A 27,178-nucleotide genomic window follows, 5' to 3' on the forward strand; every position below is an offset into this window, starting at 1 on the left:
ATAAAAATTGGACAGACCGACACAAATTTTAATCGAACAGGGACATAACCTTCAGCTAGTGAGGCACTGACAATATTAGCTATTGAATAACCAATTTCATTTTTGCAGTGCTTTTAATACAACTGTATCTTCCTAGTTTAATGGATGGAAAGATGAATTCATTGATCTGATCAATTGGATGATTTCATTTTGGGATACAGGTGAAAAATGATCACTACATCTGGGCAGTGCCTACTCCTAGAGTAGCAGAATCCATATGTGCAGGAAATTCATTTTCTTGGTCTCTGAGTGCATTTCTAAGTACTTGAAGATCTCCTCCTTCTTCATACATTGTTTGCTTTTCCTGCTGTGATCGTGCTTTGCTGCTCTCTTTTCCAGGAGTTTCTCAGTGGAAAGCCCCCATGGGATGGCATGCAGAAGTAGATAAGGCACTTTTTCAAAGTTCTCCCTCTCCAATGCTACTCTGCTCTGCTATCTCAGCTGTCAGACCGCCCTAGCATTGGAAAAGTGGTGTGAATCGACCTAAAAATAATAGAAAGGTGAGTTTAACCATCTGAGTAGGGCATATTATCCATTTATTTATTTGTATATGTATTTACTTATTGCACACCCTCCCTACCCGGCTCTGAGCATGGTACAATCGGCCTATCTGTCCAAATGGCGAAACATGTATAACTCTCTATATACAGCAATATAAAAAATTAAACACAATCATAAAAGTCCACCCCTCCCCCCCCCCCCCCCCAAATCAACAGCCTCCACATTTATGGCCAAGACAGCTCTTCATCCATTTCATGCAAACAAGTTTTATTTGTACAGCCTGCAGCACATCATGCTTTGCACCTTTCAAAGTCATGGATAGTAATGCTTTCTCTTTAATGCTTGATTTGTTAGTGCGTATGAATACCGAGGTTATTTTCTATGGAGCAGGGGCAAATAAATGTTTCAGACAATATGCAAATGAGGTGGTACAGAGATTGAAATGTGGGCGAACATTTTTGGCTTCTTGCTTTTAGTTTTTCTGATGTCATGGTTTCCTTGCATTTTCCTGTAGGGGACCGATGTCATGTGTGCATCTTTTCAGCTGGAAAAAGGATAATAAGAACATAAGAACATAAGAAAATGCCATACTGGGTCAGACCAAGGGTCCATCAAGCCCAGCATCCTGTTTCCAACAGTGTCCAATCCAGGCCATAAGAACCTGGCAAGTACCCAAAAACTAAGTCTATTCCATGTAACCATTGCTAATGGCAGTGGCTATTCTCTAAGTGAACTTAATAGCAGGTAATGAACTTCTCCTCCAAGAACTTATCCAATCCTTTTTTAAACACAGCTATACTAACTGCACGAACCACATTCTCTGGCAACAAATTCCAGAGTTTAATTGTGCGTTGAGTAAAAAAGAACTTTCTCCGATTAGTTTTAAATGTGCCCCATGCTAACTTCATGGAGTGTCCCCTAGTCTTTCTACTATCCGAAAGAGTAAATAACCGATTCACATCTACCCGTTCTAGACCTCTCATGATTTTAAACACCTCTATCATATCCCCCCTCAGTCGTCTCTTCTCCAAGCTGAAAAGTCCTAACCTCTTTAGTCTTTCCTCATAGGGGAGTTGTTCCATTCCCCTTATCATTTTGGTAGCCCTTCTCTGTACCTTCTCCATCGCAATTATATCTTTTTTGAGAAGCGGCGACCAGAATTGTACACAGTATTCAAGGTGCGGTCTCACCATGGAGCGATACAGAGGCATTATGACATTTTCCGTTTTATTCATCATTCCTTTTCTAATAATTCCCAACATTCTGTTTGCTTTTTTGACTGCCGCAGCACACTGAACCGACAATTTCAATGTGTTATTCACTATGACACCTAGATCTCTTTCTTGGGTTGTAGCACCTAAAATGGAACCCAACATCGTGTAATTATAGCATGGGTTATTTTTCCCTATATGCATCACCTTGCACTTATCCACATTAAATTTCATCTGCCATTTGGATGCCCAATTTTCCAGTCTCACAAGGTCTTCCTGCAATTTATCACAATCTGCTTGTGATTTAACTACTCTGAACAATTTTGTGTCATCTGCAAATTTGATTATCTCACTCGTCGTATTTCTTTCCAGGTCATTTATAAATATATTGAACAGTAAGGGTCCCAATACCGATCCCTGAGGCACTCCACTGTCCACTGCCTTCCACTTAGAAAATTGCCCATTTAATCCTACTCTCTGTTTCCTGTCTTTTAGCCAGTTTGCAATCCACGAAAGGACATCGCCACCTATCTCATGACTTTTTACTTTTCCTAGAAGCCTCTCATGAGGAACTTTGTCAAACGCCTTCTGAAAATCCAAGTATACTATATCTACCGGTTCACCTTTATCCACATGTTTATTAACTCCTTCAAAAAAGTGAAGCAGATTTGTGAGGCAAGACTTGCCCTGGGTAAAGCCATGCTGACTTTGTTCCATTAAACCATGTCTTTCTATATGTTCTGTGATTTTGATGTTTAGAACACTTTCCACTATTTTTCCTGGCACTGAAGTCAGGCTAACCGGTCTGTAGTTTCCCGGATCGCCCCTGGAGCCCTTTTTAAATATTGGGGTTACATTTGCTATCCTCCAGTCTTCAGGTACAATGGATGATTTTAATGATAAGTTACAAATTTTTACTAATAGGTCTGAAATTTCATTTTTTAGTTCCTTCAGAACTCTGGGGTGTATACCATCCGGTCCAGGTGATTTACTACTCTTCAGTTTGTCAATCAGGCCTACCATATCTTCTAGGTTCACCGTGATTTGATTCAGTCCATCTGAATCATTACCCATGAAAACCTTTTCCATTACGGGTACCTCCCCAACATCCTCTTCAGTAAACACCGAAGCAAAGAAATCATTTAATCTTTCCGCGATGGCCTTATCGTCTCTAAGTGCCCCTTTAACCCCTCGATCATCTAACGGTCCAACTGACTCCCTCACAGGCTTTCTGCTTCGGATATATTTAAAAAAGTTTTTACTGTGAGTTTTTGCCTCTACAGCCAACTTCTTTTCAAATTCTCTCTTAGCCTGTCTTATCAATGTCTTACATTTAACTTGCCAATGTTTATGCTTTATCCTATTTTCTTCTGTTGGATCCTTCTTCCAATTTTTGAATGAAGATCTTTTGGCTAAAATAGCTTCTTTCACCTCCCCTTTTAACCCCTTTTAACCAATGAGGATCATGCATATTATAATAAGGCTGATAATGCATTCCATGGCTCAAAGCTGGGCAGATCCCAAAAGCTTCATTATATGCTCATTATTACCAATTCTCAGCTGTTCGGACTTTCATTCAGTCTCTCCTGGATAGCATCTTTAGCCTACTTTCTGAAGGGAGGTAGGCTTTTGTGATGTCTGTGTGTCTGTCTAACCCAACTAATAACTTTCCCATTCAGTGTACCATCCACACCAAATATTCAAAGCATATTAGGAGTGCCGTGAATGTAAGGGTGTCCTAAACATTTCCCTTGCTATTTATCTAATTGTCTCCACAAGTGCTTATGGATGAGGTCAGAGAGTAGGTGTGTGTGTGTGTGTGTTAGTGTTTCAGACACTCCCAAATGGGAGATGTGTTGGGCCAGGAGAGTAGAGTCTATAAAACAGAGATACCTTGGGGGTCCTCTCTTCTAGCTCTGCACTAGGGAAGGTGGCTGATGTTCAAGGTCAGGGTCCTCAGACTTTCAAGGAGGAAGAGTAAATTTGCAGTGCATGAAGATCCTGCGAGAGAAGAGCCCATGGGTGATCTCTTATTAGAGGGGAATAGTGCCTGTTAAGGGAAATTTCCAGTTCCAAGTGATGAATTTACCTTCTGGAGCAGAGTAAAGCTCCTGTTATGTGGAGTTTCTGCATCCAGAAGTGGCAGCAGAGGCTTACAACTTATGTACTTCAAAGAAATCTGAGAGGAGTTCCCATTTTGCCCAGGATAATTTATTCAGGTATGAATATGAATACATGAAGGTTCCAGTGATGGGAGCATCTGTAAAGAGCACCCTGCTAGTGGCAGGAGAAAACTGCCTACTTCTGAAGATGCGGTGATAGTGAACTATTGACTGTACACTGGATTTTATTTTCTGATGAATAGCACTAGGTGAACGTGTACCATGTGCCAAAGGGTGCACATTTCCCAAGTACCTCCGTAAACTATTTTGAAGCAATTCAAACCCTGTGCGGTTTGTGAAAGGTACAAAAGTAATGCAAAGCCTAAGGACCTTGGAAGCTTGCCTTCCCCCCCACCAGAAGGACCCTAGGGAGCACATGATGGCCCCTTAACTTCCTGATGACCCCCCTCTGTGTCGCCAAGGAAGTTACATGAGGATACTAACAAGTGTATTTTTTAATCCACATATTCCATGAATATGTGTGTGCCAGTGTCATTCATTAATAACTTTTTTTTTTGGCATCTGAGATGCAGCAAAATTTTATGACATGTCAGGTCCACAAGGCTCATGAAGGGGTATTTTTGGGGGATCCTGATATTCTACAAATACACATGAACAATGATGCCATCTAATAGCTTTTTGGTTTTACACATTTTCACAAGGTATGAGGGATATAAGAGGATTATAACAAGGGAGTGGTGTAATAACATGACAATACGTGCAGTAGTGCCACCTAATAACTACCTAATTACTGCCGCACTACTGTTCTCAGCTGCCACTGGTCCTGCAACCATTACCATTCCTGTTTCCAGCCACTGCAGGCTGTCTCTGATCCTGCCCTCACCACTGCTCTGGGCCGCATGGATTACAACTTCATGAAAAGACATTTTTCCCCCCTTTCTTGCATTCTCCCTGTGATTGCCTCATCGACTCTTAGGGATCATGAACCACAGGTTGGGAAGCACTGCTTCAGTGCATCAGGCCCACAGTGTTTGTGAAAGATGCGACTGACAGCAGTCACAAGCAAAGCACTCCATTTGTGTACAGAGCAAATACAGCAAAGTGTGCAGTCTCCAAAATTTTGTTTCTTTTTTTTTTTTTTGTTTGTTTCCATCCCTCTCCCCCCCTCCGATATCATAAGGTTTAATGTTTATGTTGTTTATGTCCCTTGCAGAAACAAATACACATTAACCCCTCTCTCAAAATCAAGAACAACCAAAAAATGAAATGGGACCTCCCCAGGCACTCCCACCCCTGCTTATCTTGTGTGTGGAGGTCCTGAGGGGCAGGAGGAATGCCCACTCACTTCCTGCCCCGGATGCTGGACAGCGCTGAGATCAGCACCATCGTGGCGTCAACATGGTGCATGCATGCAAACATAAGGCCACACAAGAAAATGGTGCCAGACAGCCCTAAGACTGGAGCCATTTTGAAGTTCTTATGGCGCTGGTCTCAGCAACCGGCACCGTTTGAAATCAGACAACTTAGGCCTGGGCATTCCTCCTGCCCCTCAGGACCCCCATGGATGGGATAAGTGGGGGCCAGGCACCCAGTTACCTTTTGGGTGGGAGGAGGAGGGACACAGGCCAGTTTGGGGGCAGCCTTCTGGAGGTCCTGTGTCAGCCTCAGGTTGAACCCGAGTAGGTCCCAGGGAAGTCTTGGTTTGGGTCCAGGGATGCCCTGGGAATGCCTCAGGTCAGATTGCAGTCGGAGGGGTTTTTTTTTCACTTTTTTTTATTTTTTTAAAAAAGAAACAAAACATAAAACCAAAGAAATTTCATTGGGTTTTCTTTCGATCTGCTTTGAAAATGTCATTAAATGACACAGGAAACGTCGTTGACATTTCCTCTTTTGTTTCACATGAATGCACATCTCTAATAGTGGCGATGCATCCCAACACTGCTCTGCCAATGTACCTCAGTCCTGTCCTGGAGAATGATAAGGTACTGCAGTTCCCATATGAGCAGAAGAGAGAGGGAAGGGAGACAGATTATATGTGTATGTGTGGTTAGAAGGGAGGAGGAGGCACAGAGACAGGTGAGGCTGGGGGAGAAAGATGATGAGACAGGTAGAAAGCGGGAGGATATAAGATGAGAGACAGAGGAAATAGGTAAGATAGCAGAGGAAAGAACAGTTAGACCAGGACAGGGGGACTGAAGGGAGGCAGAAAGAAAGGGAAATGCATCACTAGAAGTGTATCCACAGATGAATAAAGTGAAAGGAGATTTAAAAATAAGCAAGATTAGGTGATGGCAGAAAAAGTGAATAAATTAAAAAAAAAAAAGTTAGTGTGGGTTCCCTGTTAGTCCCCTTGAATACAGAGAAATAAAGGTGAGCAGCAGACATAGAAACATAGAAGTGACGGCAGAAGAAGACCAAACAGCCCATCCAGTCTGCCCAGCAAGCTTTCACACCTATTTTTTTCTTACTTATCTGTTACTCTGACCGCTGAGGTCAGGGCCCTTATTTGTAACTTTTTAGTTCCAATTCCCTTCCACCCCCACCAACGATGCAGATAGCAGTGCTGGAGCTGCATCTAAGTGAAGTATCTAGCTAATTGGTTTGGGGTAGTAACTGCCGTAATAAGCAAGCTACTCCCACACTTGTTTACTCTGCCTGTGCAATTCAGTCCTTGTTGGTTGTCTGAATATAAATCCTCTCCAAGTGAAGTATCAGGCTTAATTGATTTGGGGTAGTAACAGCCATAACAAGCAAGCTACACCCATGCTTATTTGTTTACCCAGACTATGTAATTCATTCCTCGTTGGTTGTTGTCTAAATATAAATCATCTTTTCTTCATTCTCCCCACCGTTGAAGTAGAGAGCTATGCTGAATGGGGCGGATTTTCAGAGCCCTGCTCGCCTAAATCTGCCCAAAACCGGGCGGATTTAGGCGAGCAGGGCCCTGCGCGCCGGGAAGCCTATTTTACATAGGCCTACCGGCGCGCGCAGAGCCCCGGGACTCGCGTAAGTCCCTGGGTTCTCCGAGGGGGGCGGGGCCCGGTCCCCGTGGCGTTTTGGGGGCGTGTTGGCAGCGTTTTGGGGGCGGGTACGGGGGCGTGGCTACGGCCCGGGGCCGTGGCCGCGCCCTCCGTACCTGCCCCCAGGTTGCGGCCCGGCGCGCAAGAGGCCCGCTGGCACGCGGGGATTTACGCCTATGCCTCCCTCTGGGAGGCGTAAATCCCCCGACAAAGGTAAGGGGGGGGTTTAGACAGGGCCGGGCGGGTGGGTTAGGTAGGGGAAGGGAGGGGAAGGTGAGGGGAGGGCAAAGGAAAGTTCCCTCCGAGGCCGCTCCGATTTCGGAGCGGCCTCGGAGGGAATGGGGGTAGGCTGCGCGGCTCGGCGCGCGCCGGCTATACAAAATCCATAGCCTTGCGCGCGCCAATCCAGGTTTTTAGCAGATACGCGCGGCTCCGCGCGTATCTACTAAAATCCAGCGTACTTTTGTTTGCGCCTGGAGCGCAAACAAAAGTAGGCTATTCGCGCTCCTTTTAAAATCCGCCCCAATATGTATTCCAAGTGAAGTATCAGGCTTATTTGGTTTGGGGTAGTAACTGCCACAAGCAAGCAAGCTACTCCCCTGCTTTTTTGTGGATGCAAATCCTTTTTCCCACATTTCCTCTTACCGTTGAAGCATAGAGCAATGTTGGAGTCGCATTAACTGTGTGTATATTTATTGAATAAGGATATTAATCTCCAGGTAGTAGCCGTCATTCCCGCAAGCAAGCCACCCCCGTGTCTCTTCTCTTCATTCACGTCCTCTAGACTTTATGGATCCACAGTGTTTATCCCACACCCCTTTGAAATCCTTCACAGTTTTGGTTGTAGGAGAAGAAGGGAGGCAGAGGTCTCAAATACTAGTCACAAATGTATTAAGGGCCAGATATGGGAATATTGCTTAGTACATCTGGTCTTCAATTAGTCCAACAAAAAGGTTTGACCTACAGCTTATTTGTTAACATTTATTTCTTGAAAAAAAATAAATAAAAAAGCATGATGAAACAGACAGAGGTCAGGAAAAGCAAAACGAAACAGAGCAGGAGAAATCATAGCAGGCATATACATGGGACTCACGTAGGCCATTTTATGTTTTGCTAAACCTTCAGGTGTTTTTATTTGTCTGGACTGATGTGGGCACTCCCTAGATGTTTAGCCTCTTACATCCAAGGCTTAACCTAGGCATGCCATACCCTCTGCCCAGTAAGCCCAACCCACCCCACTCCCCCCTTTTGCTCCTGACGCCAATAATCACACTGTTCCACCTGCACACGAAGTTCTTTATTCAGTGGATGAAAACAGATATAGCAGCTCCATTTAGTCATGCATGAAATATACAACCCAACTTTGCATACAACCTGCTAGAATCATTTCGCCTCCAAGGGCAAAGGGTTGAGACACAGCTCTGTAACTTGAAGCTTTCTACCCAATCCTCAGCTAGTAAGGTGGTTGCCCAGTAGCATCCCATTCTGTGAGTGCTGCCATGAAGGGCATACGACCAGCAGCCGCCCCATGCTGTTTGCCGCCACCTTACTTTTATATGACCTTCCCCAGAGCACCCCAACCATGGTCTGAGTAAACGCTAAAATCATATCATTGTTTCTTTCCCAGGCACCCCCCCCCCCCTCTAAAGTGTCCATGACTGTAACCAGCCTGGGTGCCCCCTACCCAGTGGTGCCTGAGCAAACCTGTTCAAGCTGCACCTCTTCTTATGCTGTGAGGTGCTGCCATGAAGGGGAACCTGTAAGGCATTTCTTGGTCATGACCTACCCCCAATGGCTGTATGCAGGGCCAGATTCAGGCATGGGCAAAATTGGCAAATGCCTAGGATGCCAAATTCTGAAGGCACCCAAAAACTACTTATACTGCTCTCTGATTTCCACCCCTTCCTCCATCCATGCCTATGGGCTCATTAATCTTAAATCCGGCCCTGACCGTATGTCATGCTTCCATGAGCGTTTCGGTGTCCATTTGCTGTCATGCTCCTATGAATGCTTCAATGGCCATTTGCGACATTAGGAGGAACATATCCAGGTCTATATCTGACAATTGAACCCTGTCCAGACAGTCGGTCTCCTTACACTTCAGTAATTCTAACAAAATTTCCCACTTCCTTGTTTCATTTTCTCTTGCTTCTACTGATTCCTAGTTTTGATTTAGTGTCTCTTCATACTAACCTGGGAATCATGTAGGACTAAGATCATTATTATACTCAGCTAAAGTGAGTTCACAATATCCAAGTCTTTCTTTACCTTTGTTATCCAGTCAGTGGTTCTCATTGAAACTATATCAATGGCTCGCCTTCCTTCCCCACGGACGTATGATCATTACATCCAGCCTAAGTTGCTCTCTGGCTTGCTGTACCTGTGCAGGTATCATCTAGTGCAACCTCATGCTGCTTCTTCCCAGCCAGCACAGGAAATGCTTCACTCTTTTATGTGCCCATTGTATTGCATTTTATTTATTTTAAAACATTTATTATCTGCAGACATCACAAAAAAAATTCATGGTGGAGTACAGAAATTTAAAAACCTAGAAATAAAAACAATGCTAAATGAGACAATCAGCATGGTCTATGGACTGCCTGCAAATTTTTATCAGTGGACTTTCTTTCCTGTCGCATAAACAGGCCCTATAGCAAAGAATGATGTGAAATAAACTTAGTGGCTCTGGGTATTAAGAACATATGTTTTGAATTCACTGGATTTCCACCTCCCTATGTCTTTAATTTGACTGTCTGCCAAGCCCAGTTTGTGTACAAGCAATTTACCCTCTATACACAAAGAATGGGAGCCAATATTCTTGGGCTTCCTTCTACCCAATTAATTCAAGACTCGATTATCTACTTATTGACTTGAAAATGAGAGAGGGCACTACCATCCCAGTGTTTTAGGAAAAAATCTTATCACCAACCAAAGGCCTAACCTGTACGTATTCATTAACTGCTTTAAAAGGGCATAATAGGGGAGAATTCACTTCTGACAAAGTCACCCACCAACCCCTTTGCTGTTGGTCAGTTTTAGGTGTTCTGATAAGCATACTCACGCTACTGACTTACCTGAAAATCACCTTTCACTACACCCAAACCTGATGGTCATTCCTTTAGACTTGGCTACAGTTTACTAACTGAATGACAAAAGAGCATTAGGAAAAATGCTTCTATCCATAATTTTACCTCAAACACTTCCTAGAGTATGGATGGCAGTACCACGGCCAGCGCCCATAGGACGTTCACTGTGATTGGTCTCATGGTATCCAGCCTAGGCCCCTCCTATTTCCCCCAACTTTCTAGCATCTTTTTTTTTTTTTTAAACATAAAGGACTCCCTAATGTCATTCTCACCAGTAAACTTTCATAAAAAGCCATCGCCAGCTAAGTAGGGCTCCACAGCTGTACTGGAAACACCCCCTCCTCTTCTTGATGCCTGTTTTTTTATGGCCTTCCCAAAACAAGCCCTACTATGTTCTGTATAAGCATATATGTTTGATAGCATGGTCTCTTTTTGCGAGACCTCCCATACTATGGCGTGAATAAATGTAGTGGTGGATTCATCCCCCTGCCAACCTTTTTCCTTTTTTCATCTGCTGGGAGAAATTTGGCATTTTTGGATCTTCCCCAGGTGATGGTCATTCCCCCTGCTTTTGGGATTGGTCAGGGCTCTCCTTTAAATTCTGGGGTTGAACCTGCTCAGGTCAGAGGGAAAGAGAAGTATTGGAAGGAGTTTCTTGGAGTTTCATCTTGAGTTCTGAAATTGGGTTGGAGTTGGTGTTGTTGTTGCTATTTTCGAGAGTTGGTTTCCTGCCTTTTTGGAGTGAGGAGATCTCAGGTGGGCCCTCAACCTACTACAAAGGAATAGCAGGAGGAAATCCTATTAGGCCCTCCAGGTTCAGAAGGGGTTTCCTTGTGTGCAGAGTGAGGAGAGGAGAGATTTTTAGACTTCAAGAGAGTAAGCCTGTTTTTGTGAGGGTAATCCAGCCTTGAAGGGAAGCCCCCCTCAGGGTAGGACCAGTCTTGGAGTCTGCCTGCTCATCTAACAGTCAAGGGGCTTGCAAGGCCTTGGAAAAGAGTTTGGGGTTAAAGAGAGTTTGTTGTGGGGTGTTTGAACCATTTTCAGGAGCTGTTTTCCCTTTTTCCAATATTGGGACAAGTACACTGGTTCAGGGTAAGAATCGACAAAGAGACAATGTCTTTGGGGAGTGATTATTTTGCTTTTCATGATGATTTTTGCAATCCTCACATGGATACTTTTCTTTAAACCCCGGTAAACTCTTTATATTTTGAACACCATTCCCCTGCCTGTGCCTGAGGTTTTTTAATTCCACCGGTGGAGAGTCTGATTGAAGAGATATACACACCAGTGAGTGCAGTGTAGCATATTGAAAGTAATTAGATTTAGTGACAATGGTGGAGGCTTTGTTCTCCTCCTAGCCGGATTGGACCTCAGCCTCCCAATGGCCTACTATTGTGGTGAGACTGGGAAGAGAGAGAGAGCAAGAGATGGTCTGGGACAATGAGTGTGGCCCTGGGAATTTCTGTGACCCCTGTATTATGTGTTCTGAAACTAAGAAGGTGGGTTACATAAACATATTTATTTAACATGTGTGACAGGGCTTTGCCCGCACTAACTATTACTATTTTTCCAGCAATGGGAAGGCTTGTGGGATATAAAAATCGCAAAGGACTCTGAGTGGTTATTTTTGTCAGTGCCCCAGTGAATGGATGGACAATGGATTGACCTTTATTTCACCCTGTTTTTGAGTTTTACTTCCTTGCTCCTCTTTTGGGTCTTACTGCACTTGCAGGCCGAAACAAAATCGGGCACTCGGGTCAACACGCCGCTAAACGTGTGGTTGGACGTGCATTTTAGACTCGCTAGACTTACACCTGAAGCAATACTGGGATCAGCGCTACCAAACCAGCGTGTAGCTAATAGCGCTCATCACATGTAAATTCCATGCAGATGGGGCTATTACTGCGCGATTAAAAAAATTCTCGTGCGGCCAATGCGCCCTTTGTAATGTGGCAAATTTAACGACAACACTAGTTTGGTCAACCAATAAGTTCTTGAACCATTTGCAAGTAATGAGATAACCATGCTGCCAGCCAGTGTTTCACACACACACACACACACACATACTCAGTCACACAAACAGATTTTTAGATTGCAGAAATTTTATTGGCATATACATACAGACACTCTCTTTCTCAGAACTTCTCTTACAGACACTCACACTCTCTCTCAGACATACCTACACACTGAGAGCGAGAGTGTGCACATCTGTGTGTCTCACTCAGACTTGTTGGCGCCACTGCAAATATTACACAGGTCCTAACACACCAATACACCAGCTATTAGGAAAACAGAACAAATTAAGTTATAGATCCCTACACAGAAATTACATGCTAGCAGAATACCTCACCTCAGTCACACCTGCAGAACACAGACAGACCCTCATCAAATACAGAATAAAGAGATAATAAAGTAAAAATAGAAACATGCAGGCAAAACTCATTAACAAGCCAGACTCTCTCTTTCTCATATATACACATATTCATTCTCACACAAACTACCTTATATTCTCTCACACACATGCTCACTGGCTCACATGCTCTCTCTCACATACACTCACTGTGACACACTCTCATGCTCTCACTCACACACATGCTCATAATCTGGCTCACACAAATGTTCAATGTTTCGCTCTTGCTCACATACACATGCTCACTCACTCTCTCTTACACTCATACATATATGCCCACTGGTTTAAATATAGTTCTCTTGCTCACATATATGCTCACTGGCTTGCTTGTTCTCTTTTGCTCAGACATATGCTCACTGGCCCACTCACTCACACACATGCTTTGGAAACCACAACATGTCCAACTGAGTTATGTAGTGCAACAAGGGAAAAAGAGAACCATCATTTCTCATAAAATATCAAGCAATAATATGTCAAAACAGCTGACCAACATCCAATAATGAGAAAGTTTTCACATACATTTTTCTAAGATTTCACAAACACCAAATATTTCAAAACAACAAACAGGAAATAATACCTAAAAAGTAAAATAATGAGATTAAAAAATCTCCAGCTTTCCATACCTGGAATCCATTGATTTACATTCATCCAGAGATTGTTGTGAATTGGCGGAAGAGGGACCACACAAACTTTATCCTCTCTTTCTCTCTCCCACTTGCACATACAAATGTTGTCACACACACAGGCTCTCACTCACACTCACATATATGTTGTCACATATACAAGATCTCGCTCTCATAAGAACATAAGACTGTTCTTACTGTGTCAGATCAAAGGTTCATCACACCTAGTATCCTGTTTCCAAGTACCTGGCAGGATCCCAAGCGATAAATAGACCCCAAGCTCCTTATCCCAATAATAAGCAATGGATTTTGCAATTCGACCTTAATAATGGTTAATGGACTTTTCCTCTAGGAACTTCTCCAAACCTTTTTTAAATACAGCTACTCTAATAGCTTTCACCACATTTTCTGGCAATGAATTCCAGAGCTTAATTATGCACTGAGTAAAAAAAATACTTTCTCTTATTATTTTAATTGTATTACCTAATAACTTCATTGTGTGTACTTTTCAAAAGAGTAAACAACTGACTAACATTTACTCATTCCATTCCACACATTTTTTTATATACTTCTATCATAGCTCTCCTCATCCGTCTCTTCTCAAAGCAGAAGAGTGCTAACCTTTTTAGCCTTTCTTCATAGGTGAATTTTTCTATCCCCTTTATCATTTTGGTTGCCTTTCTCTGTATCTTTTCTAATTCTGCTATATCTTTCTTGAGATGTGGTGACCAGAACTGCATACAATAAAGATGAGGTTGCAAATTGGAGGAATACAGAGGTATTATATTATTCTCTGTTTTATTCTCTTCCTTTCCTAATAATCCCTAGCATTCTATTTGCTTTCTTGGCTGCTGCTGCACACAGAGCAGAAGATTTCCACGTATTTTCAACAATGATACCTAGATCCTGTTCTGAGTGGTGACTCCTAATATGGAGCCTTGCATTACGTAGCAATAATTTGGGTTACTCTTCCCTAAGTGCATCAATTTTGTTACACCTGTCAGTCGCAGACGGTTGTGACCGCTATTGCTCAACTCTTGCCTCACTGCACTGACTCCATTGGGTAGACTTGCGGCCTCCGCCAGCTACCGCCGGCCTGTCTGCCCCTATTCCTGGGCCTCCCTGGATGGTGTGGATGCTGCCAACCGCCATCTTGCTCTCAGAGTTCCTTAAGCGCGTGCGCGCGCTCTCGAGCAAGTCTTATGCACGTCATGGCGGGAACCTCGGGGGCGTCTCCCCCGGATGACATCATTCATCGTGGACTCTTAAGTTGGCTGGCCCTGTCTGCCTACGACTTGGCAATGAGTTCCCTCATTGCTGAATCCGCTTCACTCACTACGGACTTCCCGTTCCAGCTCCTGCTTCCTCGGCGTGAGACGCCTCGGGTACCCACTTTTCGGGGGCCCTTTCCTCATCTCTGGCTATCCGCTCCTCGGAGGGCCTTGCGCCTAGGACCACTGCCTTCCCCTGGAATCAATGCTACTTCTACAGGGAGTACTCCACTTGCGGACCATTACCATATCACCTCTACTGTGGAATCCTCATCGGTGTACCCAACTCTGCGGACCACTACTGTATCATCTCTACTGAGGAACCTCACTGGTATACCCTGCTCTGCGGACCACTGACATATCGTCTCTACTGAGAAATCCTCAATGGTGTACCCTGCTCTGTGGATCATTGCCGCATCATCTCTACTGAGGAACCCTCATCGGTGTATCATCTCTACAGAAGAATCCTTTTTGGGTATATCCCACTTCACAGACCCCATGGTACCTCTGTGTCTGTGTGACTTTCCTGATACACTCCCCGCTCTATGGGCAGTGTCGCTCTACTTCTCTAATAAAGACTCAAGGACTGCCGAGCTGCATCTGACGTCAGCACCCGGTGTTGACGCTCCATGGCTCCACCCCCTGGGGCCACCCTCTCTAGCTCCTTCTGACCTTCCTGTTCGCTCTCTCTTCAGTACCCACTGTTCGACGCACCCAGCAGCTGAGACCTTGCCTCCCGACGGTGAGGCTCACGGGGCTCCTTCCCGTGGGCGTTACCATCTCTCACCTCGGCCCAGGGCCCAAATACCAACAAATCCTAACAACTTTGCATTTGTCCACATTAAATTTCACTTTCCATTTGGATGCCCAGTCTCCCAGTTTTGCAATGCCCTCCTGAAATTTCTCACAAGCTTCTTGCAATTTAGCAACTTTGAACAATAGCTTTGTCTTTTCGCCAAATTTGATTACCTCACTTGTTTACATTTCCAGGTTGTTTATAAATATATTAAAAAGCAGTGGTCCCAGAACAGATCCCTGGGACTCTCCACTATTCACCTTTTTCCATCGGGAAAATGTACCATTTAGACTTACTCTGTTTTTTATCTTTTAACTAGTTGGAAATTCACAATAGGACACTGCCCCCAACCCATAACTTTTTTAATTTTTTAAGAAGTCTCTCATTAGGAACTTTGTCAAATGCTTTCTGGAAATCCAGATACACTATATCAACTGGCTCACCTTTATCCATATATTTATTTTCACCCCCCCCCCCCCCAAATGTAGCAAATTTGTGAGGCAAAATTTCCCTTGGCTAAATCCATATTGGCTTTGTCCCATTAAACTATGCTTATCTATATGTTCAGCAATTTTGTTCTACCATTTTGCCTGGTACAGCCATCAGGATCACTAGTCTGAAATTTCCTGGCTCACTACTTGATCCCTTTTTTAAAATTGGCGTTATATTGGCAACCCTCCAATCTTCAGATTCCATAGATGATGTTACTGATAGTTTACAAATTTCTAATAACAGGTCCGCAATTTCATTTCTCAGCTCTTTCAGTACTCTAGGATGTACACCATCTGGTCCAGGTGATTTGCTACTCTTTAGTTTGTCAATTTGCCCTAGTTCATCTTCCCGATCACTGAGATTTGTTTCAGTTCTTCAGAATCATCAACTTTGAACATCATTTCTGGCATGGGTATATCTCTAAACAAAATACTGGAGCAAAGAACTCAAACAACAAAATCTAAATACCAACAAAATATGTGAGTAGAAAAGAATCCAATTATTTTCATATACAATAAACTAAATATTTAAATGGGAAAAATGGTAGCAGATACAACAATACTTGTAAATTCTAATCTATAGGCTCTTGCCCACACTGGGTTTCAATCAGCAGTTGTTCACGTCATGTACCTTCCCAAAATGATTCCTTAAAATCTAAAACTTATTTGCTTCTACAATTAAGTGTCACAGCGGGACACTAACAGGGTCATTTATCAAATTGTGTTATGACGTTTTCGCATGCATTAAAGTGTTTTTGCAGGCGAAAATTGCCTTAATGCATGCGATATGCACCATAATGCATGGTGCGATGCAAATTTTTAAAAGGGGAGGGATTGGGGAGGAGTCAGGGTGGGAATTCCATAAAAGTGGGCTGGCTTTGCAAAGCCATAACACATGATATTGCATTAAGCTGTGTGATATGGTCATAACACAATTTTTGTTTTGGTCATTTTTAGGCTGGGAGAGAGAGAGAGAGAGAGAGAGAGAGAGAGACTATCTACAAGGCCCTTGTAATAGTTAGCTATTTATGCTATTATAGGTGGCCCACCTAGTAACTCGAGGTGAGGTTTAGGTAGTAGTGTAGGGGAAGTAGTGATGAGATTTGTACAATCTTCTTTCAACCTAAAGTGATGTTACCCAGGTAGAGAGACAATCAAGCTAGGTTGATAGAACACTGTACAAATGCCATCGTTGTTTATGTTTCCTCACTCCGAAGGACATCAAACCTTCACAAGAGTGCACTGTTCTGTTCTTACATCTCGCTCTGCATGTAAAAGTGGCTCCTAACCTCTACACTACTACCTAAACCTCACCTCGGTTTACTAGGTGGGCTTTCTATAGTAGCATAAATAGCTAACTACTACAAGGGCCTTGTAAATAGTCTCTCTCTCTCTCTTTCTCTCTCTCTCTCTCTCTCTCAAAATGAGCACTTTGCAGGTAGGGAAATGCAATTATGTAGGTATTACCACAAAGTGCAAAAAGTTAACACACTTTTCAGTAATACCTATGCAAAGCACTAAGATAACACACTTGTGATAAGTAAGCTATTAACATAAAACACACCCCTTTTCCTCTCGCATGCAATTTTTACTGCAATTTGATAAATCTAGGCCTAAGTAGATTTAAAATATTGTAGAAGCAAATAAAAAGTTTTTGATAGGGCGGGGCCTATGGGAATCAATTCCTGATGGACTTGATAGAGAAGTGCAGGAAAATAGAAGGGCATTTCCACTGAAGCTTGAAGATGAGGAAGCTTCTTTGTGAGAAGCAGGAAGATTTTGGAATGCCTCGGAAGCATCTGATTCAAGATGTTGGTTCCTGCTGGAATTCCATTTATATGATGCTGTAGAGGTTAGTGAAGCAGCAGACACACTTTCGTCATCTATCTCTGGAAACAGAGATAGGTGTGGATTGCCCCCAGGGTATCATGATTGGGTAGTGTGGAGGCAGCTGGTACAAATCATGAAGCCCTTTAAGGATGCCATGGAGGATCTGAATTCCAGAGGTGCTATCCTAGGTGGGGTCATCCCTATATTAAATATTTGTAGGAAAAGTTAAAGGGCTTCTGTGAGCAAGAGGGCATGGAATTAGAAGTGTTAGTTTGTGGACTCCTTGTAGTAGCAAGTGAAAGAGAGACTGAAACTTCTCACAGCAAACAATATGTACATGCTTGCTAATTTTGTGATCCATGGGTGAAAGGGAGTCTCGTCCTCTATTTCCAGCATCTCACTTTCAGGAAGGAGATGTGTAAACAGGAGCACTAGAGGCAAAGGCACAGTGGGATATAGCGCAGGAAAGAGTGGCCAACTCAGAAAGTAGTGCAAGCTGGAACAGCACACTGTCTGCTTCCACTTCCTCCCCCACCTCAATAAGTCACATTGTCCACAAAGAACCATCTCTCCTGACATAGACCATAACTGATGCAGCTAGTAAGAGAGATCCTTGGCACGCCCCAGCAAAAGAGACTGCAGCAGAAATGTATTTGATCAATATCTCACAGAGCCCATTGAGGTCATGGATAGAGATAACCTGACATTTTGGGCACACAAGTTTGCAGTCTGGCCCACCTTATCAAGCTGGTTCAGTGATATCTTTCCTGCCCACCAACCAGCATGCCCAGTGAATGTGTCTTCTCAATGGCAGGGGACATTGTAAGCCCTCAACACTCAAAGCTGGCACCATAGTTGATGGAAAAATTGATCTTTTTGAAAATCAATCTGCCTTTGCTTGAGTTTCCAGAATTTCCATGCAAGTGGCAAGATGACAGAAAGCATCTTAAAGGTCTTGCTGCCAGTCTTACCTGTCATGCCCCATATGTACCACTTTAGGGGTCTTGCTATCACGTCTACTTACCATGCCCCAAATGTTCCACCTTAGGGTTATTGCTGCTACTGCTCTACCTACCATACTTATGATATATCACCTTAGGTGTCTTGCTACTATTGCTCTGTGTACCTGCTATATCCCTGATATACCAGCTAGGTATCTTTCTGCTACCAGTCTGTGTACCTGCCATACCACTGGCATGCTACCTTAGGGATCTTGCTATCACATGCCTACCTGCCATGCCCATGATTTACCACCTTTGGTGTCTTGCTACCACTCTGCCTACCTGCCATTCCTCTAATATACTATCTTAGGGGTCTTGCTGCTAATATGCCTATCTTCAATGCCCCTGATAAATCACCTTAGGGGTCCTCCTGCTATTATATATACCTGCCATGGTCTCACCTTAGGGGTCTTGCAGGCAATATACCTAACTGCCATGCCTATTATGCACCAGCATGGCAGTTTTGGTGCTTCCATGTTGTTCGCTGTTTGGATCTTAGCCTAGTTCTCCCACCCTATCTATTTTTTGGTTACACTGAGGTGTTTTGTCCCCAGAAAAAACATGTGATAAAAGAAAAAACAATTCTAGTTTCTACTCCCACCCCACCTATTGCATGTTTTTTTGTTTGCTGTCAAGGTCTGTCTAGGACTTGTGCTATTTGTGATTTCCCACACTGTATGCATTGGTGGTTTAGACACCTTTCTGCTGTTTGCAATTCACCATGCTCCTTGCCTTGGTTGTTTAGATAACTTAATACTGTTTGCAATAGACCACACTACATACCTTGATGGTTTAAACACCTTTGTGCTGTTTGTGATTCACCACATTCCACGCCTTGGTGAATTCCCACACTGTACACCGTGGGAGTACAGACACATCTGTGCTGCTTGTGATTTTTGCACTGTACGCCATGGGAGTTTTGATGCCTTAATGCTGTTTGTGATTCCGCACACAGTGCGCTGTGGGGTTTTGGCATTTCTGTACTGTTTGTGAAACTCAGAACTGTTCACCTTTGGGGTTTTGATGGTTTTGTGCTGCTTCTGATTCCACACACTCAACATCTTGGAGGTGTTGATGCCACTCTGTCTTGCTGCCATTCTTCTGATGTTCCACCTTGGGGGTCTTGCTGCCTTTAGCCTTGCTGGCACACCCAATAATCTAGATCTTGGGGATCTGTCTGCTATTCAGCGTTGCTGTCATACCCCAGACTTTACACCTTGGGAGGTCTTGCTGACACTCTGACTTGCTGCCATACCCCAGACTCTATAACTTGTGGTTCTTGCTACTTCTCTGCCTTGATGTTATATCCTCATGCTAAACCTCTGTGGTCCTTCTGCCATACCCAGTCTTTACATCTTGGGAATCTTGTTGCCATACCACAGACTCTCTTGCTTTGGAGTTTATTTTGCAATGTTGGGTGGCTGCCTTGCAACTCTCATGGTGTTTTGGAGTATTCATGCCACTTGTACTCCTGCTTTGTCCCTATATCAGTGCTTAGGTTTTGCTTCTGTCACTTTTTCTGCTTTATTCTCCCTTCATGGTGCTTTAGAATGTTCATGTCACTCTTGGTTCCACTTTTCCTCTCTTGTGCTGCTTTTGGGAATTCATGTCACTGTTATTAGTGCTCCCTTTTGAAGCCTTGGGGTGCTCTTGATACTCTTGCTGCTGCTTTGCTCCACTGCCTGCCATTGCTTGAAACCTTTTGCCTCTTTACTAGGGATGTGAATCGTTTTTTGACGATTTAAAAAAAATCATCCGATATTTTTTAAATCATCAAAAATCGGTACAGTGCGTGATACAATAGAAATTTTCACGATTTATCGTGAAAAATCGTTACTCCCGTTAGTGTCCACTAACGGGAGTTATTTGGGGGGAAGGCGGGAAAACCGGCACACCAAAACAACCCCTAAACCCACCCCGACCCTATAAAACTAATCCCTTACCTTCCCCCACCCCCCCGAACCCCCCCAAAACTTTTTACGAGTACCTGGTGGTCCAGTGGGGTTGCGGGGACCGATCTCCCACTCTCGGGCCATCGGCGCCATTTTGGCTGCCACTCAAAAATGGCGCCGATGGCCCGATTAAAAGAAAACCCACCCGACCCTTTAAAGATGACCCCTTAGCTTCTCCCACCCTCCTGAACCCCCCAAAACATTTTTAAATTACCTGATGGTCTAGTGGTGGTCCCGGGAGCGATCTCCCGTTCTCGAGCCGTCGGCTGCCAATCATAAAGATGGCGCCGATGGCCCTTTGCCCATACCATGTGACAAGGTATCCATGTCATTGGCTGGCCCCTGTCACATGGTAGGAGCATTGGCTGGCCCGCGCCATCTTTAAAGATGGCCGCCGCCATCGTAAAGATGGGCCCTAATTTAAATATTTTGTTTTGTTTTACTGTATCGCTCGCCCGCTCTCCCGTGAACTTTACTGTATCGGCCTGATGGTCTTTGAGCTCCTAATGTATCCCCAATTAACCCTTGGCATCCTTTGTTTGCCTGCTTGGCTGCAAAGTGTGAGTCCCCCCCCTTTCCTGCATCACCAATATCTGACAATTGTTTAATTTCAACCTTTTGTTCCTAGTAGCGCTGACTTTCTGCCTGCCCAATGTTTCTGAAACAAGGCCTCCCTCACCTTTATATTCTTGAATCACAAGGCAGTAGTTAGTTCTGTCAAAGAAAAGGCCTAATCCATAATCCTTAGAAGTGCCAATATTTTCTTTCAGGAAATTACTTATCAATGAGGTTGCCACTGGAGGACTATTGGTATTATAAATAAAATCAACCTTTTCTATGAGCTTGAGAATTGAAAATATTTTCTTGCATTCAGTTTTAAATCAGACCTTAACATCGAAATACAACTGCTCAATGAGTTTAGCCAGTAAATTGAATTATCCTTTGCCTTGTACTGTATGATCCTGCCACTTACATTATTAACTCAATGAAGGATGCAGTTTGTGGACAATCTTAGCAACAAGTTAATTAAAATATAGATCTCATTCTTGCTATATAACATACAGTATATACATGTAAATAAAGTTAGCTAGTTATATATCTGTCTACACACACACACATACATATGCCTACATACTCCCTCTCCATCCCCTCTAAATAACAGTCCATATAGTGCTTGCTCTTCTTAGATCCTGTCAGCTGCACACCATTGGTAAATTGGATCTTAATCAGGATTCTTATTAGTATCAGAATTCTTTTCAGTATCAGATGTGCCCTTGTACATCTACGACAGTTTCTTATAAAATGCATTGTTAGTACTAGCAAATTAAGATTAAGTGCTTAATCATATGATAGCAAAATTCTTAGCATGCGCTGCTTCTGGCTCTTTGCCAATGTCTCTACTGTTCCTGCCCCACATGCTACTACAGTTTACTATTATTTCTGTGCATCTTTGTTCATGCATTTATATACTGATCTAATTCTCTTGTTTATAAAACTTTGTCCTACGCATGGCTCTGCAACATGAGCTTTTTTTTTTTTAAAAGCCTTTCTTCCTAGGAATAGATTGTACTCCATTCTCTCCTTATTCCTTGTCTTCCTTCCTCTTCCAGTGTGCATGCTTGTGTATATATATATATATATATGTGTATGTGTGTGTACACCATACTCACAATCTCTGTTCCTGGACTCCACATGATCACTGGACCAGTGCCGGTCCCTCTGCACAGCCACACTGAGTGGCTTTTGCTGGGCTGTGCCTCCCTTGCTATTTGCTGCTGTGGATCAGTGGGCTGTGCCCTGCATCTATCTTAGGTCCTTCGCGGTTCCATGTCCCTTGCCGTCCTGCATTACCTACCCTTCCAATTTCTCACTGTCCTGTGACCATCTCTTTCTGTGTTCCCACTCCTTTTTCCCGTACCAGTCTTTACCATTGCATAGACTGAAACCATAACTTTTGGGTAGTAGATAAATAAAGCACACACAATCCGGTCTACATTGCCCTGCTCTGACTCCATTACGTCACGTGCTACGTGAAAAAAATGCCATTCCTCCAGGTCCTACTAGCTAGTTTCCTAATGAGCAGGATTATTTCTTGTACCTGCCTTGCATCTGCTGTACTACAGATCCAATCTCCTCCTCTCCTGCTGTTCTGAACAGGCTTGGCATACTGCCTTTGGATCTCCTTGGTAGTACTTAACTAATATTCCCGCATTCCTTGTTCCTTTTGAGCAATGCCTAGGTGGCCGAATCACCTTTCTTCCCACTGGTTCTCAGCAAGACCTCTCTTGTTTTTTTGTTCTCCAGACTACATTTTAATTCAAGAATTTCATTTCCTTTTTTCTCTGGCGAGAGACAAAACTTCATCCGTGTCAGTTCCACATTCAGCCAGGTGTTCTGACTCTACAGCAAAAGCTTCTGTTCATACTGTGATCCCCATAGAAGATGCTGTGCAGGCAAACTCCTGCTCTCTTCCCACACACAGCTCTTTTTATTGCTAGCCTGCTCAGAGCCAAAATGGTCACCCTTCCCATTTTTCTGTCTTACTTCTATGCCCACCCTGGACCTCCTGCTTCTCCCTCAGGGGACTGGTCCTCTCTTGCTTCCCTGGACTTTTACCTGCCTATTGCTAAAACCTACCCACCCCCTCCTGTCATCTATGCTCTCAGATGGCAGCCCATGCTATGTGGCCCATGTCCCCTGTGGAGTCTGGGCCATCTAACACATTTTTATGGCTCACTCACCTCTATGGATAGGCCATGGAGATCCCAACATGTGGTGACAATAATTGGTACAGCTCTAATCAGGCCAACCAGGAGGGATCCAGAACTGAGTCATGCTCTGTATTATTTACTGCCATCATCAATAATACAGCACTATACAAAAAAATAGAAAAAAGAAAAAAGGATTAGTCTACGTTTCTCTTACAGAAGTTATTGAAACCTTGAGGCTTTCAGAAAGCCTCGGAAAAATGAATACACTTCTTCCTACGACACACGAGTTCACCAGCATGCCAAGCAGTGAGAGATGCTATAATCCAGGAAAAAAAAATAGAAAAGAGCATGTAATCAAATTCAATCAAATATGGTAATTAGACAAAAAATATTCGAAAATCAATGCGGGTCACTGGGAGAGGGATTTGTGACAATGAAAAAGCAATTTCGCGGCGTTCGTGTGATCTTAAAAGGCAGCGCTCTGATCTAAACCCTGGTCCCAGGCTTGCTGCAGGCGGCACTCCCAGATCTGCTGCATGCACAGCCCGGCGCCTGTCCTGCCTCGTCCGAGAACGGCGCAGCCGACCAAGAGTCAAATCCGATCGCACTGTCTGCGTCCAGCAGCAGCACCACCATCGCGTTTTATACCCTCCTCTCCGCCAAGTCTCCCTCTTTCTGGTGCAGAAGAGGAAACCCAAAGCCGTCCCCTGCATCCCGGTTCAGGTCTTACTTCTTCCTCCCTCCTCCACCCTTCAATTGTTGTCCAGCCACTCAGACCCCTCCCAGCGCCGCACTCTCCCTGACCCCTTGCGTCTCTCCGCTGTTCCTTTTCTCTCCTTCCCAGCCCTCCCGTGGCTGGAACTTTGTGCTGGGTGGGGAGGGGGGGAAGCAGCTCTGCCCTCCCCCGCAGGGCTCAGCCCACGGGGAAACCTGGAATCCTCCCTCCTCCAGCCCAGGAACCCAACACCTGCCCCTTACCCCCACTCTTTAGGAACGGGGGAGGGGAAGATCTCTCCCCCCCCCCCACCCCCTCCTCGCATCGCCCTCATTAGATGCCAGATGCTGCCGCTGCCGTGTGCCTCCGGATCGCACTGAGCCCAGCATCGAATAAGTGCACGCGAGCTGCCGAAAGCAAGCAGCAGCAGCAGAAAGGGAGAGGGCGAGACGCCAAAGAAAGGGGGGCGCGGAGGGGCCGCCGGTGCCTGGGAGGAGCTCTTTGCGCGCCGGTGAGACGGGGAACCGGAGCAGGACTGTGCCCGGGCCGGGGCTCTCCTTACCATGGGTTGTTGCACGGGACGCTGCACGCTGATCTTCCTCTGCACTTTGCAGTTGGTGAGTAAGTGGCTCCCCGTGGGCACTTTTGCGCCCTTCGCCTGCTGCAATGGGATTGATCTGTGCGGGCCCGGGCTGCACGGGGCCGTTTATTGCTGGAGTGCCTCGGGGGGTTTTTACCTCGCTCGGTGCATGCCCCTGAAAGGGCAGGGGCTCGGGGGTGTGTGTGTGTGCATGCCTGGCATAGGCTGATCTGCTGTGCCTGCGGCTACTACTAGTGCATCAGTTGCACGAGCGGCGGAATCGTTTTTTCTGGGGCAGGGCTAGCGGTGTCGGAGCGCCGGAAAGAGCGGCGAAGTTGTGTTGTCTCCACTGGGCGCGCACAAATCAGCAGATTGCGAGGCTCGGCGGGGCAGGTCGCCGGTGCTTTGTGCTTGCCTAGTCACTTTTTTTCGGTGTCGGGGCCGGAAGTGGAGCTAATGCCATTGTAGGATGAACCTTGCAAAGACTGCGTGGTTTTCTTTCTTTTTTTGTTGGTAAAATTACACTTTAGAAAAAGAGAAGCTGCCGCTTTCCTAGAAAGTGTTCGATTGCAATGAGCAGGCCCCCTAACGAGCTGCCGCCTGTGCTTTTGTGCTGCTCTTCTCTCTGGCACCGAGTTTTGAGTTTGTACGTTTTTCAGAGACCAGGGCTGCCTGGTGCCTGACAATTCACTTCCTAACAACGCTGCTCATTGTTCTGCTTACTGAGACATTAGCAGGGACTGTTAAACCTTACTTCATTGGTTTTTAAGTGTTTCTTCACTCTGCCGCCACAGAAAGAATGGCCTTTTGTTCCTGGTAGCGGTTCCCTTTTGACAATGACTGGATGCAGCCTGATGTATGCATAGTCAGTGCGCCTGCATTGTGCATGGAGAGTGGATATTTGCTAACACACGACTGACAGCAGGTGATGGCAGATTGACATTTACTGTAATCCGTGCCTTTTCTGAGAGTGATGAAAAAAAAACCCCGCAAAGCTCTGTAAAATGACGTTGTTTTAAACTATATCCCTAATTTATCAAGAACCAGCATGAAATGGTCATAAATGTTTCTTTAAAAAAATATATATATATCAAGGTGGCTCTTAAATGAGAAAGCGCTCTTGGTAGCCTGATGCTGCTGCCCCTGTTCCCCGACTCCAGTGGTAATCACCATTTGATGTAATTTGATTTTACATGTGGAAGGGCAGTGGATATGTTTCAACAAGATCTAAACCCTAGTATAGAATTGTTGAAACTCACTGCCAGGCTATTCGTAGAGTTTAGCGATCATGCTATTGCCTTGATTTTGGTGGTCTTGTCAACCAAAGGTGAGGCACCTGGATCCCTTTCTCACATCACATGGGTCATGAGTGTGAAGCATTCCCAGGAAAATTCATACCCTCTGATAGTACTGCCATTGAGAGAGATGTGCTGTGTCTTGAATTCTTTAAGCAGAGTTGAAAAGCGTATGGCAGGGGGGGGGGGGGGGCATGGTCTAAATGAAAAAGTACAAAAGTAGAGGCGCTTGTCTTTGTAATTGGTGGTAATTTAAAATTGCGCGTGATTTTATGAAATGAGAAGCAACTTTCCATGAGTAACGCCTGGCACCGTTGTCGAAAGCAATCTGCTGTGAATATCCTCCCGTGAAACAGGCTTCTTTCAGTAAGAATCTGTTCTTGCCACATATGAAGGACATGGGGGGGGGGGGGGGGGGGGAAGCTGATGAAACCCCTGGTGTGATTATAGCTAGGAACTGTGAATCGGATCTGGAACTGCCAGACTTTCAATTTCTATTTTGAAATCTAGTGTACGGCTGAAAAACAGTGAAGCACAGGTGAGGCGGAAATGACAGCTTGTATACAGTTTGTATATATCCTACTCCTGCCATTTGGCTGTATATGTTTGAAGGAAAAGTCGGGTACCTGCACTCAGATTCAAACTGGATTCCAGATTTCTCTTTTTTTAACTGGCATGGACGTGCCAGACCATATTCCAGGCTTTTGCTGGCGGGAAGGAGTTCTGGCAGAGTGACCATGTGGAACAGATATTGGCATACCCATTACTCAACTGAATTCAAATATTTTTAAGCCAGCCAGCTTTCAGAGTGCATGTTTGCTGGCTGGAGTTCTCCATTTGAACAAGCTTAGATTTTTCTTGGGGGGTAGGGAAGCAAGCAATAGTACGATTGCTTGCGCTGTAGGGAGCCCTCTCATACTAATCTTCTCATTTTTTTTAGCAGCAGTTGTGATGCCCGCTGACAATGCATATTTATTATGACTGGCTGTATCCTGATAGGCAGAGTCATACCAATTCAGATTCAGGGTGAGCTGTAGCGCTCTAAATTAAGCAATCCGAGTCTTAGAAATATTTTTGGGTAGTGGCAAGCAAACTTACTATCACCAAGGCCACAAAAGTCACACAGACTGTAAAATAAGTTTTCAGCAGGCATTATGTAACAATCGTAAGGAAAGCTGCGTGGATGCCATGTTTGCTTTCTTAGACATGCTCTGTATTTACTGCCGTCATCAATAAACAGATAAGAAAATAAGGCTCAACAAACAAGTGGTAGAGAATGCATTTTTATTGGACTAACTCAACACACTGACAACCAGAAAGGGAGCCATAGCTCCTGAAAGCTGTTCTATGCTTAGGGACCTTCATTTTCACTTTTTTTATTGTTCTTTATTTTTCCCCGAGAATTTAATCAGAGTAAATTGCTGTAATCAAAATAAAAAAATAATAAATACAAAAACAGGAGAAAAAGTTGAAAAAAATGCCATTATTTTTCTGGGTAAATATCAGAGCTTATTTTGGTGACA

General features: G+C 44.3%; 1 protein-coding gene and 1 long non-coding RNA gene across 5 annotated transcripts in view; one reads left to right on the plus strand and one right to left on the minus strand.

Annotated features, from left to right (window-relative positions):
• Positions 1–24,593, minus strand: LOC115085396. Of its 3 annotated transcripts, none has more exons than XR_003854826.1 (3): positions 24,343–24,593; positions 23,096–23,227; positions 1–522 (listed from the first exon to the last, which is right to left on the minus strand). It is a non-coding gene; the product is annotated as an uncharacterized LOC115085396 (long non-coding RNA). The 3 variants fall into 3 exon arrangements; XR_003854828.1 differs by lacking the exon at positions 24,343–24,593 and adding an exon at positions 24,044–24,139; XR_003854827.1 differs by lacking the exon at positions 24,343–24,593 and adding an exon at positions 23,796–23,856.
• NKAIN3 (sodium/potassium transporting ATPase interacting 3) overlaps positions 24,276–27,178 on the plus strand; it is a 1,185,646-nt gene continuing 1,182,743 nt past the window's right edge. For both annotated transcript variants that reach the window (XM_029591376.1, XM_029591377.1), the window contains exon 1: positions 24,276–24,397. In XM_029591376.1, coding sequence (XP_029447236.1) covers positions 24,344–24,397 — 54 coding nt within the window. In that variant the 5' untranslated portion in view covers positions 24,276–24,343. The remainder of the gene's footprint in view (positions 24,398–27,178) is intronic.

Source organism: Rhinatrema bivittatum, chromosome 2, assembly GCF_901001135.1.
Source record: "Rhinatrema bivittatum chromosome 2, aRhiBiv1.1, whole genome shotgun sequence".
Taxonomy (NCBI): domain Eukaryota; kingdom Metazoa; phylum Chordata; class Amphibia; order Gymnophiona; family Rhinatrematidae; genus Rhinatrema; species Rhinatrema bivittatum.